Genomic DNA, 16,085 nt, shown 5'->3' with positions numbered 1-16,085 from the left:
AGTATTAATTTTATCGCTTAAGGCTTACACTGATTCATATATCAAGTGTCCATAAGCCTCTATCAGCGAGGCTGTGAGTGGGCTGCAGTATTATCATCGGCTGCGACACTTTAAACTGTGAGCCTTTAATTATATCGCTGAAAAACGTGTAACGAAGTTCAAGCACGGCATTAGGTGGTTTCATTTTTCAATCAGTTGGACTGTTTCAAGATACAGCATCGTGACATAACCCATTTTGTTATTGTCCTTAGAATAAATAATTACGAAACCCCCGATGACTTGAAAGCAATATAGACATACACAGAAAAACCACATTTATACTTTCACTCAATATTCCTTTGTAAACCAGCTGCCAAAAAAGAGTTTTTATACTACAAGAAACATATTGTTAATTTGTAGAACACATTGCTATGGTTATTTTTGCATCTATGAAAAACGCTTTTGAAAACAATACTGAATGTTTCTTGTTGCGCTTAAGAAAATTGGTATATGATATAACATTTTGACTGACTTTTATACAATCACAAAATTTTTAAACCACGGAAAATATAATCAAATACTCAACAATTTGACTCCATTTTATTTTATTATGCTTATTAATTTGCGCGGTTAATACCTACTGTAAAGCTATTAAGGGAAAGGGTTTAAAAATAACTTTAACTAATGTAGGTACTGAGACATCATAAAACATTTAAACGCAACCAAAAATTCATAATGATCATATATGGTTTCGCTTCAAGTTTACTTTAAGTGAGTTTAAAAATTTGAAGACCTCGGGTAAGTATAAATAGTAATAACACTCAAGAATAAATTATATTTCCTTTCAAATATTGATTGTAAGAAGTGTACTCATCTATGGTTAAGTGTAGGGTATAAATGTTCTTGGAATACTTAAAAGAACATAGCTTCAAAAAAAAAATTTGTTCTCGCTGGTTTCTTGAAAAATAATTCGGAAGAATGTTGATAGGTCGTTTTTGTTTTTGACGTGACAAAGTCTAATAAATCGATGAACGCCGGCTGCACGCACGAAAAAGTGTCCATTTACGCACATTGTTCCATTACGCTGTGACCCGTTACGCACATTGTTCCGTTACGCTGTGTCCCGTTACGCTCATTGTACACTTGCGCCGCATCTCTCTCTTCCACTCGACTGTTTATAAAGTGAAGTGAAATTTAATGTGGTTTTCATTGCTTATTACAACAACAATTTCGGCAATAAATGTTAATTATTCTTGCATTTTAAAAATCTGATTACTACTATAATTTCAAGTATTTATTCTTGAATTATTAAAATAAGAATGATTCAATTTTATTCATAAAGTATGCAATCATTTCATCAATGTTTTGTTATGACGTTGTCACGTTAAACTATCGTCCGTAAACAGACTTTACAGACAACCAATTTTTTTCGCACACCCGAGGTGTTCAATGAAAGTTCCGGTGGTCGCCTAGTGCGCTCCCACGGTACTTATCCTACATCTGACACGCGCGTGAAATCTGCTGGACGTTGTTTGTCGTCGTGTTCCCCCCCCCCCCCCCCCCCCCAGGCAACGCAGCAGTGCGAGGCGTCATTAGCGCTGCTGTCGCTCTGTCGCCGCGCGCGGGCCGCCATCTTGTCGAGCGCCCGCCCGGGATCGACCGGCGCGGGGTCGATAGTACGGCGACTATCGACCACGGCTCGGAGTGGCCACTACAACACCGCCGCCGCTACAGGGTCATTACGAAATAAGTGCGCACTTAGGCCATCAGCTCCGATCGCCCAGTGTCCACTGTTGCTGCTCGTAAATACAGAAACACGGAGGGGCATATGGGAAGAGAATAAAGTAATGATAATGATCTATTTTTAAGTGTACTTTTAAGTCGGAACATAGAAAATCGTTTCGAATCAGTTAAATCGGCTTTATACTGAATTCAAACACCCAAAAGGTACACGCTACTTTGTTTTGAATGACATTATTGAACTATTTTAGTTGTAGCATATTCTAGAGCAAAGGTTAAAAAAAAAAACAACTAACGGATATTCTAACTATGTTGCAAGATGGGGAAAAAAATATTGCTCTGATTCGTTCTCGTCATCCTGTTGAACACATTTGAAAGCTTCTCCAGATACTATCTACTATCTGTCCATCTTGAAGTTCTTTCTCTGTTACCTGAACGAACACTATCAGTAGGGCCATGCAGATTTCGCGAAAAGATTTTGAGACCAGCTGAAAGTTAAAACACTGTAGCATCGTCTGTGTTTCGTGATTGGGTGAGTTTCTTCCAGGTACATGTCGAATGTATAAAAACACCAATCACAGTAATTCAGTGCGGAAGCAAACGCGTCTTAAATGGCTCGGCCAAATAAGGCAACCACTTCTCTCGCAGACGGACGCCAATCACAAGGAAGAAACCGCGCTGGTGTGGGTATACCTTGTTGCAGTCTAATAGGTGTGCAGATCTTTTCGAGAAAAATGCCTGCCCCTAACTATCAGGCGCCTGGAAGATAAACAGAACATCTCGAAGAAAATAGGATGCTTGTATGTTTTACACTCCCTTATGTTGGCCTACATATTTGCAGTAAGCAGAAAAATGTAATATATAGGTATATACACACAGAAAGTTTTCCACAAACCTAGTGTTGACGTTTATGTTTATCACTAGAACCACGGAAATTTCGCGGATTCATTTAGTCGCAAGCTAGAATGCAAACCTCCACACTGTCGCACTGTGTTCATGATTGGACCGCAGTTATTTGGACACGCCCTCTACAACCGTGAGCCAATGATGTCCAGCTAAGAGAGAAGTAATTGAATCAGGTAGTGCCAAATGACAAGGATAAAAATGTTCTCGCTAAGAAATCAACTAATGGGAAAGTAAACATGGGTCGAGCACACCTATAACTTTGAATTCTATCCTGAAGTCAGAGGAATCCGCGAATGGAATCCGGGACTCTATTTATCACGACTTTGCAAGCGCCAGTGGACCCCCATTGTGTATCCCGTGTCTTGCCGATGTCGGTGGAAGATGGCCGCGGTAGGCAGGGTGGAAAGGGGAGGGGAGGGCACCTGGTCGGCCATGCTGGGTCCCGCCCCCCGCCGCTATCAATGACACGGCCGGCGACAATCACATTACACGGGGGCTGCGCGCGATCACACGGGAGGAGGGGGGCACAATGGGACACTGCGAGGAGGGGCGGAGGCCCCTGGCAGCTGCTCCGCTGGGTCGCGGTTCCCAGGGCAGCTGTCCCGGAGGGGCGTGCAACATGGGGGCACGACTACTCTGCAGCCGCTACCTCCTGGGTCAGTCCGGACTACCCAGCGCGGTTCGATGCCCGGATCTTGCACTCGGACCTCGAGACCCGCAATGGCTGTGATGACTACAGACCGGAAAAATGCGCGGATTCATTGCGTGATGCGCTAGAATTCAAATAATTATACCGTTGCGCTGCTTCTCCATTTAGATCGCTGTTAATATGTAGGACTCTTGGCCAATTAGAGACCGTTAGTCAAAGAAGTATCCAATCACAAGTTACCCACTTGAGACGCCTCAAAATTCAGCACCCAATGAACAGGCGCCGTTTGCCCAAGTAGGCGGGGGATCGCGGAGTCTATCCTGGAGGTCATTGAACTCGCGAATTTTTCCAGTATCTAATGATGGCGGTACAGTTGCAGTACACCCTGCGGCGGTATTGCCTGATTGAGCAACAAGTCAGAGCCCAGTCGGGACGTCACACAGTCCTGGGCGTACATAGAACCACACGTCCGGCAACTGTTGGAAATTACAGTCAATTCGTGGAGTTCCCGACGAAGAATCGACCCCAAATAAACCAAGAGATACCTACTTCTAAGACAAGTTCCGACTTCCGAGCTGCGTGTTAACGTCGTACATAACGGTGAACTCACACGCGGGAGAGAGAGAAAAATTGGTGCGTTCGAAGTTAAACTTACTTGACGTAGTAAAAAAAAAAACTAACTTTAATTTCGCAAGCAAATAATAAATAGAAATAAAATAATAAAAGATCTGGAGTGATATTATAGAAACGTTTGCTCAAGTATAAATTCAATCAAACTAAAATAAATTAAATCACGTGAATGAAATTAATTATTTAATTTATAAAACAAAACGAGATGTATTTTAATTAATAATAAAAATCAATAAATATGCCGAATGCTTAGTCTAATAGCCTATATTAATTCTAGTTATTTTTTTAAATAATAATGCAATAATTTATAACATTATAACTAAATTACAAAAATTATATATTATATGGAAACAATAACTCAATTATATTTATACCATTGAAAATAAAATTGAAAAAGTTTATGGACACAATTTATATCAATAATATTCACAATAAATGATTTTTTTATATTATATGGACCAGTATCCAATATAAATCAATTATGGATATGATTTAAAAGCAAATATGTAATTTTTATTTGATGTAGCTTTTTTTTCCAGCCTGTAAATTTTTGTTGCATGCTGTGCGCTCAAAGGAAAAATTAATTCTCATTATTTTTTAATAGCACGCCTAAAAAAATTATATATAAAAAAGGTTTGTCTTGCAAGTATAAGTTTTTGAATGTTTTGTAACTACAAACAGAGCGATTCACAATGTTACGCACGCCCCTCATACTATTCTTCTACTCGGATGCTGGCAACAACTATTAAGGCTAACAGTTTTTGAGAAAAATTTATCTTGTAAACGTTTACCAGCTTGAGGATCATAAACGCCGAACACTTATAATTGATTAAACAAACTTTAAAATATTTATTTAGATATAATTTCGAGTTACCTTGCATTATTATTTACTCTTGTGTATCACACAATTATTGTTTCAAATATCAAGCTTAAAACGTGTACTTAGGCAAGTCAGAAACATAATGCGAAAGCAGCTAAACAAATAAACGCAACTAAAAAAAAGTTTTAAAATTCAGACAATGCCTTTCAGTAGGGGCATGCATATTCCGCGGAAATATTCCGAGACCATAGTTGAAAGTTAAAACACTGTGGCATCATCTGTGTTTCGTGATTGGGTGGTTCATTTCCTATTTATGTCGATCGTTTCACAACCAATCACAGTAGTTCAGTGCGCAAGCAAACAGCGTCCTGAGTGGCTCGGTCAAACATGGCAACGACTTCTCTCTTAGACGGCCGCCAGTCACAAGTGAGAAACCGCTGGTGCGGGTACACCTTTTTGCAGTCTATTAGGCGTTCAGATTTTTTTCGGGAAAAAATGTCTGCCCCTAGCTTTCAGACATGTCCGAGGCGGTAGTTTCACCCGCCCGCCGGGAAGTGGGAGCTGGACGAGGGGTCGACGCACGGGCGGGGGGAATGGTTCGGGCCGCCTGATTGGCCGCAGGCGACGTGACGGGTGCTCCCGCGGGCCAATCAGGCGCGGACTTGCGCCGCTCTTGCGCGCGGCCGGGTCCCGCGCTGAGCGACGCCCGCCGTCGAACCCATTAATTTCCCTTCGCCACTGCTCCTCGCCGCGACCACACTTATCTCCCGCCGCGCCGCTGAAAATGACAAAATGCCCTTCAAAAACCCCCCTCCCTACCCCCCACCAACAGTTCACACGTATTTCACCTGTTCCACACCCCGCCCCCAGTCCAAAAAACACATCACGATTCATGAATCGGTTTTCATGGAAACAATCGTCGGAGACGGTGATTTATCGCGAGTAAAACAGCCTGCAATCAAACGTGACTTTTTTTTTCTCAGTGTTATATGTTTTTCGAGAAGTATTCATCACGTTTTGGCATGGCTAGAGACCTGAAAAATTCGCGGGTTCATTTCGTGTTTTGCTAAAATTTAAATAATCATACCTTAGTGCTGCTTCTGCCATTGGTTCACTTTTAATATGGAGGACTGAGGGCCAATTAGAGACCCTCACTCATAGAAGTGACGAATCACAGGCCACCCAGTCGAGACGACTCACAAGTCAGAAGGAAATGTACAGGTGGTTTTGCCAGAGTGTGTAGAGGATATTGGAGTCTATCCTGAAGGTCATTGAACCCGCGAAATATTCCTGTCTCTAGGCAAGGCCCAGTTACCTCAGAGCCAACCACGGGGGTTCTGTACTGCGGTGTGAGCTTCCTCATTGGCTGTGGCGATCGCAGGACCGACCAACCGTTTTGCAGCGGGCTGGATTGCAAAGTCATGAGTAGAGACAAAGGAATTTTAATTTCGCGACAGGTACAGACCTGTAAAATTCGCGGATTCATTTCGCGATAGGATAGAGTCCAAATACTTTTGACATTATTTTGCTTCAGTGATTTGGCCACAGTATATATGAAGGACTCTGGGCCAATGAAAAATAATTAACAGAAGAATTAGCGAATCACGATCATTCCAGTCAACAGGTGTTACGAGTCGGTAACCAATCAGCAGATGTAATTTGCACGAGTGCATAGAGGATCATGGAGTCTATCCTGTAGGGATTTGAAATCGCGAATTTTTTACAGGTTTCTAGCGATAGGCTAAAAATTTGAATAGTTATTCTTAGCTCTGGTTCTTCTATCTGTGGGACTTTGGGCCAATGATAATTCCTCAAACATTGCTTTATCAAATCAAAGGCTGCTACCTTGGGACGTCTCACAAGACAGCGACCTATGGGTGGGTGACGTTTTTCCCGGAAATACACGCACAAAAAATTTCTGTACTTTTACAAAATAATCCTTTGTAAATCAGTTGCCAAGAAATATCAGCCTCAAGTGTGTAATTGGGTCGTAGTGGGCATTTCAAAGTATCCTGATTTTGTGTCGCCAAGATACTGTCTTTGACCCCCGAACGAAACTTAAAACGTTCGTCGAATTCCAGTCAACTACAAATTGCAATATAAAATATTTGACTATATATATGATTAAAGTAATAAAACCAATAACGAGCGAGAACATCTCTTAGATGAAATAATTCTTAGTTTGAATGTTTCAGAATAAAATATCTGACCGTGAAAAGAATGTTGGCAAATAAATAAGAAACAAACCACTGAAGATATATCAGCATAATAACTAGACTTATGGTATTTATTTAAAAAAAAATTAAATGCATTATGAATTAAAATGTATATTCATTCCTATGGAGAATGGTTTATAATTTATTCCTATAAATAAATTTTCTTCGCATGTGGATCAACGATAAATGTTTTAAAGAAAATTTTTTAAATACAATTTGTAATTTTGAAGCATGCCGTGCTATGAATTCTGTCGCCATAAAATTGGAATGTTTTGATGAATTAAAATGAAGGAAGAAAATATTCGGAAGGCTTGAACGAAGAAAAAGTGATTCAAGAAGACATGTAATTTTTTTTTCTCCATAAAAACATATTGTGGCTTTGTGTTTGTTTTAAATTCTCCCGTGTTTAATAAGCTTAGGTAAACACGTTGACACGAACAGTATCTGAATACGTTTTGTTGACGACTGTTAAGCAAGCTTAAGAATTTGTGTCTGTACGCTGAAACACTTGTTCGATGCTGAGCAGGTCTGCTGTCTGCATCAGCCACGTCTCAGCAAGGGACGCAGTGACGTCTGTCAGTCATCGAAACCCACGCAGCTGTACAGACGCACTGGTCTGTGTACAGCACTCGCCACACGCCTGCAAACATGCTTGGCACTGGATACATAATGAATGACTTAACTACGCTGAATATTTTTGACGTGACGTCTAATAAATCGATGAAAGCCGGCTGCACGCACGAAAAAGTGTCCTGTTACGCATATTGTCCCGTTTCGATGTGACCCGTTACGCTCATTTTATATTGCTCTTTGCTAACCTGAACCTCCTAGCATTTCGACCGAGTCCGTGGCGTAATTCTGTTTTCATGCATTTCAATGTAACATTTTCATTGCTCTTTGCTAACCCGTTCCTCCTAGCATTGCTGCAGAGTCCGTGGCGCAAATATATTATTTTTGACTGAATTTTGGTGTTGGGTAAGCCATTTTCCTTCACATCATCCTTGAAACACTCCCATTCGTTTCCTACTTTCCATATCATCGTCCTATCCTTAACAGAATAACACAGACTGGAAGAAGTTAAATAGCAAACATGTATAAAAGTTCTGGTTAAAATAAACTATTGTCCGTAAACCGACTTGACAGACAACCAATTTTTTTTGTAAATGTAACTGAACTATTCAGGTATAATTGCAGATATTTATAAATTTTGTACATTTACACGAAAACAACTGTATCACTACAAAATAGAGTTCGAAGTAATTCTGGGTTCGAATTCTTACCCGGAAATTTATCCTGAGTGTTTCCCAGCGCCTCCAATAGATGAAGTTATTTGCAAACCGTTCAATGAATAGCTTTCCAGTATTAACAAGCATGATGCAACAAAGTAAAGTCCATTATTGAATATTCGATTTTCTTTTCCGCGGTTTAAATCAACTTTTGCTTTAATGAAACATCAACTTAAAATGTAAAATTATGAGTCAACATTTGTTAGAAATACTCAGTATTATCTCGACAAACGTATTTCAAAATTGCAAAAATAAGCATAGCTTAGCATAAGCTTTATAAAGTTGCAATATCTTTCTTGTAGTATTAAAAACTATTTCTTGGCAAGTGGTCTCCAAAGGAATCTTTCGTGAGTAAACATATATAAGTTACAAAAATCATGGTTGGCATTTTGGTGCTAAAAATAAAACCTAACATTTTAAATTACTTACACTCGTTTTTCAAAATGAATTATAAAACAAGCCGTTGTCCCCACTGTGTTCTGCGGAGAAAAGACCTGTAATGAGTTTAACGGAATAGAGGTTTAAAACGCATAAATCTGCGATGCAAAGTGACGGAGAAACTTAAGCGGAAACGCGATAATCTTTTGTTGTTGTCTCGTCGCAGCGAAACAGTATATCCTTCCCCCGCAAACGGCCGCGGAACACGCCAGGGCCTTTGTTGGGGAAAATTCGGGCGGAGGGGAAAAGAAGTTGGGAATTTTTTCTTTTGTTTTGTTTTTTTCCTGTATCTCCGCTGAACTGCGGGCGGACCGCCGGAAGTAGCTCCGTCGCTCGTGTTTTGTTTCCCGCGCGAGTTGGGCCGCAATCACGCCAGGGAAGACTTTTGTTCACAGACGAGAGAGCCACACCCGAAGTTCCCCGAAGTTCATGATCGCTTTTTTCCCCCGTTCTATCCCATTGTATAAACCGGTGTGGCATTAAATTTTGCGGTCGATTAGGATAGGTTAGCTACATTATAAATACTTTAAAACATTGTGGATGGTTGGTTATATTAGCTACATTAAAAATACTGTAAAATAATTTTATGTTTGCTTAGAAAATAACTTTATAATATATAGCTATCCAGGGCTAGGGAACCGTTCACATGATTTCACAGTATCTTTAATGTAGCTATCCTAACCAAATCAACCGTCCACAATGTTTTAAAGTATTCATAATGTAGCTAACCTAACATTTTACAATGAACAAAAAAACTCGAAGATGCACGTCCCTGGCGATGGCCTCGGACGTCGACCCGCGGCCATGAGTTACAAACGCGCGTGTTCGTTGCAACAGGGTGCGACATGATTGTGTCTCTTCAGATCTCACACTTCAGCCTTTTGGCTTCACCACAGCCTACATTTTGGATTGTTTTTATTTTATAATTGCAGTTCCTGCGCGGATTTCTTTCTGTATGTTTGCACGTTAATTTTGGTTTTTTTTGTTTGTTTTAGCGTTGTATGTGTAGAGACCTGAAAAATTCGCGGTCGGCTATAATCCAAAATGTTTTACCTTTTACCTGCTTCTACAGTTAGCCCACAGTTTATGTGAAGGACTCCGAGCCAATGAGAAACACTGATCAACAAAATTATCGAATCACAGGCGAGCCAGGGTAGTAATCTCTCAAGTGAGCGACCAATGAGCAGGGGACTCTCTCCCAAGCGGTGCATAGGACTGCGGAGTTTATCCTGGAGGTCGTTGAAACCGCGAATTTTTCCAGTCCATATACAGGATGCCCGTGAAAAACCGCACGTTTTTTTTTTGGATCAGATAGAGAATAAAATTCTGAGACAGGAAGTGTTTGCCGATTTTTAATATGACCCATAGGTAATTAGTAATTAATTAAAATAGTTAACCATGATGAGCGCGCTCTAAGAGAAAGAAGAAGAGTGGGGGGACTGTGCTTACCGGGAGAGAGAGAGAGAGAGAGAGAGAGAGAGAGAGAAGCGCGATGTAGGCCTACTACTACTTACTGTCTCTCACGGCGCGCCAAGAGTATGTATAAGGGGGCAAGCAGCAGTAAGCCAGGATGTGCGCGCTCATCATTGGTTAACTATTTTAATTAATTACTAATTACCTATGGGTCAGATCAAAAATCGGCAAAGACTTCCTGTCTCAGAAATTTATTCTCTATCTGATCAAAAAACAAGTGTGGTCTTTCACGGACACCCTGTATATTTGGTATCACTAAGGGCAGGAAATGTTCGCGAAAACATCTGAACGCCTACTAGACTGCAACAAGGTATACCCACACCAGCGGTTTCTTCCTTGTGATTGGTGGCAGTCTACGAGGGAAGTCGTTGCCTTAATTGACCGAGCCACTCAGGACTCGTTTGCTTCCGCACTGACTCACTGTGATTGGTGTTGTAACAATCGCTATTGACCTGAAATGAATTCGCCCAATCACGAGACGCAGACGATGCTACAGTGTTTTAACTTTCAGCTAGCCTCGGAATCTTTTCGCGAAAGATGCGTGCCCCTACACGTACGTGTAGGGACTGGAAAAAAAATTCGCGGTTTCAACGACCACCAGGATAGACTCCACGATACTCTGTGTACTCGGGCAACTATCACCTGTTCATTGGCTACCGACTCGGGACACCTTTTTTTTACTGCGATTCTTATGATTCGATACTTCTTTTGTCGAGTGTTTGCCATTGGCTCAGAGATCCTTCAGGTAAATTGCGGGTCCGATCACTGACGCAGCGTTAAGCTAAACGAGTTTGGATTCCGGCCTGTCTCGAAAGGAATCCGCGAAATTCACGGGTCTCTACGTGTGTGTAAAGAGGTAAAGAAGGAATCCCCCTGAGCACTGGCGCCGCTGCAGAGTGGTAACCCGGTGGTGTCTGGCGGGCAGCAGTGCCGCAGGCGGCGCACCAGCACAAGCCGCAGCAGGCGAGCCCCGACAGCACCTCGCCCTCCGCCGTGTCCCCGGGGCTGCTGACGGTGCGCGCGGACCTGCACCTGGACCACGCCCCCGCCTACCCGCCCGACTCGACGGCGCCGCTGCGGTCCGACGACCCCCCGGGCCTCAAGGGGGACCCCGAGGAGGAGCAGGCCGGCCCCAGCGACGACGAGCAGGCGGGCCGCGCCGACCTCGCCGCGCACAAGAAGCGCAAGAGGCGCGTGCTCTTCTCCAAGGCGCAGACCTACGAGCTGGAGAGGAGGTTCCGCCAGCAGAGGTGCGTGACTACCCCTCTCCCTCTCTCACCCTGCTGGGGCACAGCACACCACCTGCCTCTCTGCTGGCTCTCTCCCTGCTGATGAACAGCAAACCATCTCTCTACCAACTGACTATAACCACTATCCCTGCTGAGGCACAGCACACCATCTCTCTACTAAATAACTATAACCACTCTTCCTGCTGATGAACAGCAAACTATCTCTCTACTAACTGACCATAACCACTATCCCTGCTGATGAACAGCATCAACATCTCTGTTGATGCACAGAAACTATCTCCCTATCAACTAACTATAACCACGCTGATGAACAGCAAACGTCTCTCAGCAGGCGCATAGCTACTGTCTTTAGGCTGCCTCTCAGTAAAAAATAAATATAAGGCTGTAACTCACGCCACTCAGACCACCTATGAAAATGGTTGGGACAGAACGTGTCCAAAATGTCGGGATACAAGTGATAAGATATTATCGGACACTCATAGAGCATAAGGAACATACCCATCAAATATCAATATAGTTCTCGAGAATTGTGGTTCAAAATACTGTAAATCAATTGTTTGACTGGATGTAGCTCATAGAGCAATACTAACCTGCCTGCCAAAATTAATTTTTTATGTCTTATATTTCCAGAGAGAATATCAACCGTACTATTTACTAACCAACATTTGTCCAACCCCTTGGGAGTTTATTTCCATAAAATCGAATCTTAGTGGATGCTCATATGTCCTAAGGAATAATTTCTGTCTAATTTCAAGTTTTTAAGTCTCATAGTTCCTGAGAAAGTTTCACCAGCCAAATTTACTAGTCAACATTCGTTCAATCTCTTGGGAGTTATTTCCAAAGTATTAGTTCTTCGTGGATGCTCATAGAGCATAAGGAAGGTACCTGCCAAATTTCAAATTTATAAAGTTTATAGTTCCAGTGAGAGTATCCCCCATTCAGTTTACTAATCCAACCACATTCACCCTCTTGAGAGTTGATTTCATAGAATTCATAGAGGATGCTTATGAGCGAAAGGAATACACGTAACGAATTAAAAATCTGTAGGTCTTTTTGATCTTGGAGAATTCGTGATGAGTGAGTCAGTAAGTGGTATTTCGCTTAGAGGAAAGTTACCTTTTAGGTATAACTTGACACGACCGCCCACTTGGTCTAGAGGCTAGCGTGTCTGGCTGGTGGGCCAAGGAGCCCTGTTCGGTTCCCTGGGTTCAGGACTGGGTGTGTGTGTAATGTTACTTTCACCTTCATCCTGTGGAAGGCAATGGTAAAACACCACGGAATCATCCTGCATTGGCAAGTTGTCAAGCATAGGGACATCACGACTGTCAAACCGTGGCGTAATGGTTAATACGACTTATCATCATATCTTGACACGTGATCGCAGAAAGTGTAAATAGTGCCAAAAAAATGAGAGATGAAGGTACTTCTATGGAGGTGACTTGATGTAAGTTTTTCGACATACGCCATTGCTAAGAACTTTTTCTGTTGAAGAAAAACTAAACAGAAAAAGTTCTTAGCAATGGCGTATGTCCAAAAACTTACATCAAGTCATGCACTCCCCTTGCACAAATCTTTCAAAGACAATTTCAAAGACAGTTCCTATGGAGGTGATATGGAACACTATTAAAGGGTTAGGCCGAGAACGGGGATGTCCAACAACGGGATTGTCCGTGTGCAGGTACCTGTCGGCCCCCGAGAGGGAGCACCTGGCCTCCATCATCAGGCTGACGCCGACGCAGGTGAAGATATGGTTCCAGAACCACCGCTACAAGACGAAGCGCGCCCAGCAGGAGAAGGGCATGCACGAGCAGCAGGGCCCCGGGCCGGGGGGCGCGCTGCCCTCCCCGCGCAGGGTCGCCGTGCCCGTGCTGGTGCGAGACGGCAAGCCCTGCCTCGCCGGCGGCAAGGCCTCGGAGCAGCAGCAGCAGCAGCAGCAGCAGCAGCAGCAGCAGCAGGCGCACCTCATCATGCCGCCCTACTCGCACTCGCTCATACACCAGCCTCACCGCGTCTGGTGGTAGCCCTCGTCGAGCGCGGGTCAGCGCTACCTGGCCGCGTGCGAGCAGTCGCTGCCTGCCGGCTCCTGTCGGCCTTGAGGCGCGTGCCCAAGTACGGATAGTCACAATCTGCCGCGAGGACCGTCCACTGGTATGTGCCCAAGTGCGGATAGTCACAATCTGCCGCGAGGACCGTCCACTGGTATGTGCCCAAGTACGGATAGTCACACTCCGAACTGTGGAATGCCTACTCCTGTCATCATTGAGTCACGTGCCCAAATGCGGATAGTCACAAAATGCCGTGAGGACCATCCACTGGTATGTGCCCATGTGCGGATAGTCACACTCTGGTCTGTGGACTGTCCACTGGTATATGCCCAAGTGCGGATAGTCACAATCTGCCATGAGGACCATCCACTGGTATGTGCCCAAGTGTGGATAGTCACAATCTGCCGTAAGGACCATCCACTGGTATGTGCCCATGTGCGGATAGTCTCACTTTGGCATGTGGAATTCCTGCTCCAGTCAGCATTGAGTCACGTGCCCAAATGCGGATAGTCCCAATCTGCCGTGAGGTACGTCCACTGGTATATGCCCATGTGCGGATAGTCACACTCTGGCCTGTAGACCGTCCACTGGTATATGCCCAAGTGTGGATAGTCACAATCTGCTGTGAGGACCATCCACTGGTATATGCCCATGTGCGGATAGTCTCACTTTGGCCTGTGGACAGTCCACTGGTATATGCCGAAGTGCGGATAGTCACAATCTGCCATGAGGACCATCCACTGGTATGTGCCCAAGTGTGGATAGTCACAATCTGCCGTACGGACCATCCACTGGTATGTGCCCATGTGCGGATAGTCTCACTTTGGCATGTGGAATTCCTGCTCCAGTCAGCATTGAGTCACGTGCCCAAATGCGGATAGTCCCAATCTGCCGTGAGGTACGTCCACTGGTATATGCCCATGTGCGGATAGTCACACTCTGGCCTGTGGACCGTCCACTGGTATATGCCCAAGTGTGGATAGTCACAATCTGCTGTGAGGACCATCCACTGGTATATGCCCAAGTGCGGATAGTCACAATCTGCCGTGAGGTACGTCCACTGGTATATGCCCAAGTGTGGATAGTCACCCTGCCGTGAGGATGGTCCACTGCTGTCTGCCAATGTACTGCACATCTGTGATGGCCAAGGTCGCAGTCCAGGGCTGTACAGACAGGACCTCCCTGCCTCAGCCATAAGGAGTGCCCCCTCACCGCACGAGTCCAAGTCTGCACTGCACCGTGAGAGACGCAGAGGATATCACACTGCAGTGCACACAGAGTTGTGAAGAGCCGCTCTTACCCATTATTGCACTACAGTTTAAACTTTATCCCTCGTACCAACACGGATTCGTTCGATGAACAAGAATCAGTGGAAATTTCGAACAGCTTCAACCTGTGAATATTGTTTTCAAGAGTTTAAATATTTCAAATATTTCATTCACTTACTTTTCTATCTAAGATTGGTGATTAGTGTATAGTTGTAGATATCAGCAGCAGATTTGGCTGAAATAGCAAACATCGTTAAAATCTAAAACCTCTCTTAAAAAAAAAAAATGATATTCACAATTTTTGTTCTCTAGTCACTTTATCTCCCTCCAATTTTTTTGTGACACAACACTTTAAGACTTAATTGTTTCAGAAAGTTGCTAAATACTTTTTTTCCCTTATATTTAATTACTGTATTTTTTTAAACTGTTTGTTCACTTTGGCTGCTGCAAAAAAAAATCTCGGGGGTGAAAGTAATTTCTACAAATGGAGTGAAAGAAAAAAAAATTGTGTTTGACTAACAAGTCGAGAAGCATACTTGGCCGCCGGGTTTAAACGGCCGAGTAATGTCTTGGCGCGTCCCAGCGGACAGCGAAGGGGGGAGGGAGGAGGATGGGGAGGGGGCAGGAAGATGTAGCTCGTTAGTAATTAGATCTGGGGACCCGAGGGGGCGGAGCCGGCGACTCGGAAAAGAATTATTACAGCGTCGCGCGTTTCGTTATTATTAATGTCTGGTGGCGACGCGAAGGGGGGTTGATAAGGGGTGGAGAATATGTGCAAGGTCCCGTCGACCCCTTCAGCATCCCAGAAAATGGCCAGGCGTCCTTTTTTTTTTTTTTTTTTGCTCCCGACATCCCTCGACACAGACGAATGCGGAACTCACCCTTTCTCTCCCCCCTTTCCAATTTTTTTTTCCCCTTCACCCTCTCGCGCGATATTGGAGATGGACCGAAGTTCCTCTGCGTTTTGCGGTCCGAAGAGATATCTCGGTACAGATGCCGCCCCTGACTCCTTTTTTTCACCCCATCTCCCCGTCGGGACCCTTTTTATTTTATTTTTCTTTGTTCCTGTGGAGCACGGGTAGCGACTCCCTTCTCCTCCGCAACCACCCTTTCTGGGCGCCCCCGGTCGCGCCGGGGACGTTAAATCTCAGGTTGTCAAAAAGAAGCCCCCCCCCCCCCTTCCCAGCCCGAGCCAAGCGCGGAGCCGGGTCTAAATCAACGCGATGAATCGAACTGCGGGTGCAGTCCCGTGCCTTGGCGCAAAGAAAGCGAGGGGCGTGGCCCCCTCCCCCCTCCTCCACTGGTGGACCCTGACCAGCCGGGTGGACCCGCAGTGGACTGCAGGCAGTCTTCATGCGTCGTTGAAACATCCCCGGTGCCGCACT

General features: G+C 44.2%; 1 protein-coding gene across 1 annotated transcript in view; it reads left to right on the top strand.

Annotated features, from left to right (window-relative positions):
* The window catches only part of LOC134534616 (homeobox protein Nkx-2.1-like), an 80,055-nt gene extending 66,516 nt beyond the window's left edge, over positions 1 to 13,539 (top strand). The window contains exons 4-5 of the mRNA XM_063373100.1: positions 11,063 to 11,387; positions 13,066 to 13,539. Of these exons, the coding sequence (XP_063229170.1) occupies positions 11,063 to 11,387; positions 13,066 to 13,408 (668 nt within the window). The 3' untranslated portion in view covers positions 13,409 to 13,539. The remainder of the gene's footprint in view (positions 1 to 11,062; positions 11,388 to 13,065) is intronic.
* Positions 13,540 to 16,085: the final 2,546 nt, after the last annotated feature.

This window comes from Bacillus rossius, chromosome 7, assembly GCF_032445375.1.
Source record: "Bacillus rossius redtenbacheri isolate Brsri chromosome 7, Brsri_v3, whole genome shotgun sequence".
Classification (NCBI taxonomy): domain Eukaryota; kingdom Metazoa; phylum Arthropoda; class Insecta; order Phasmatodea; family Bacillidae; genus Bacillus; species Bacillus rossius.
The sequence above is the reverse complement of the archived record's forward strand: the minus strand, read 5'-3'. Positions and strand labels throughout refer to the sequence as shown.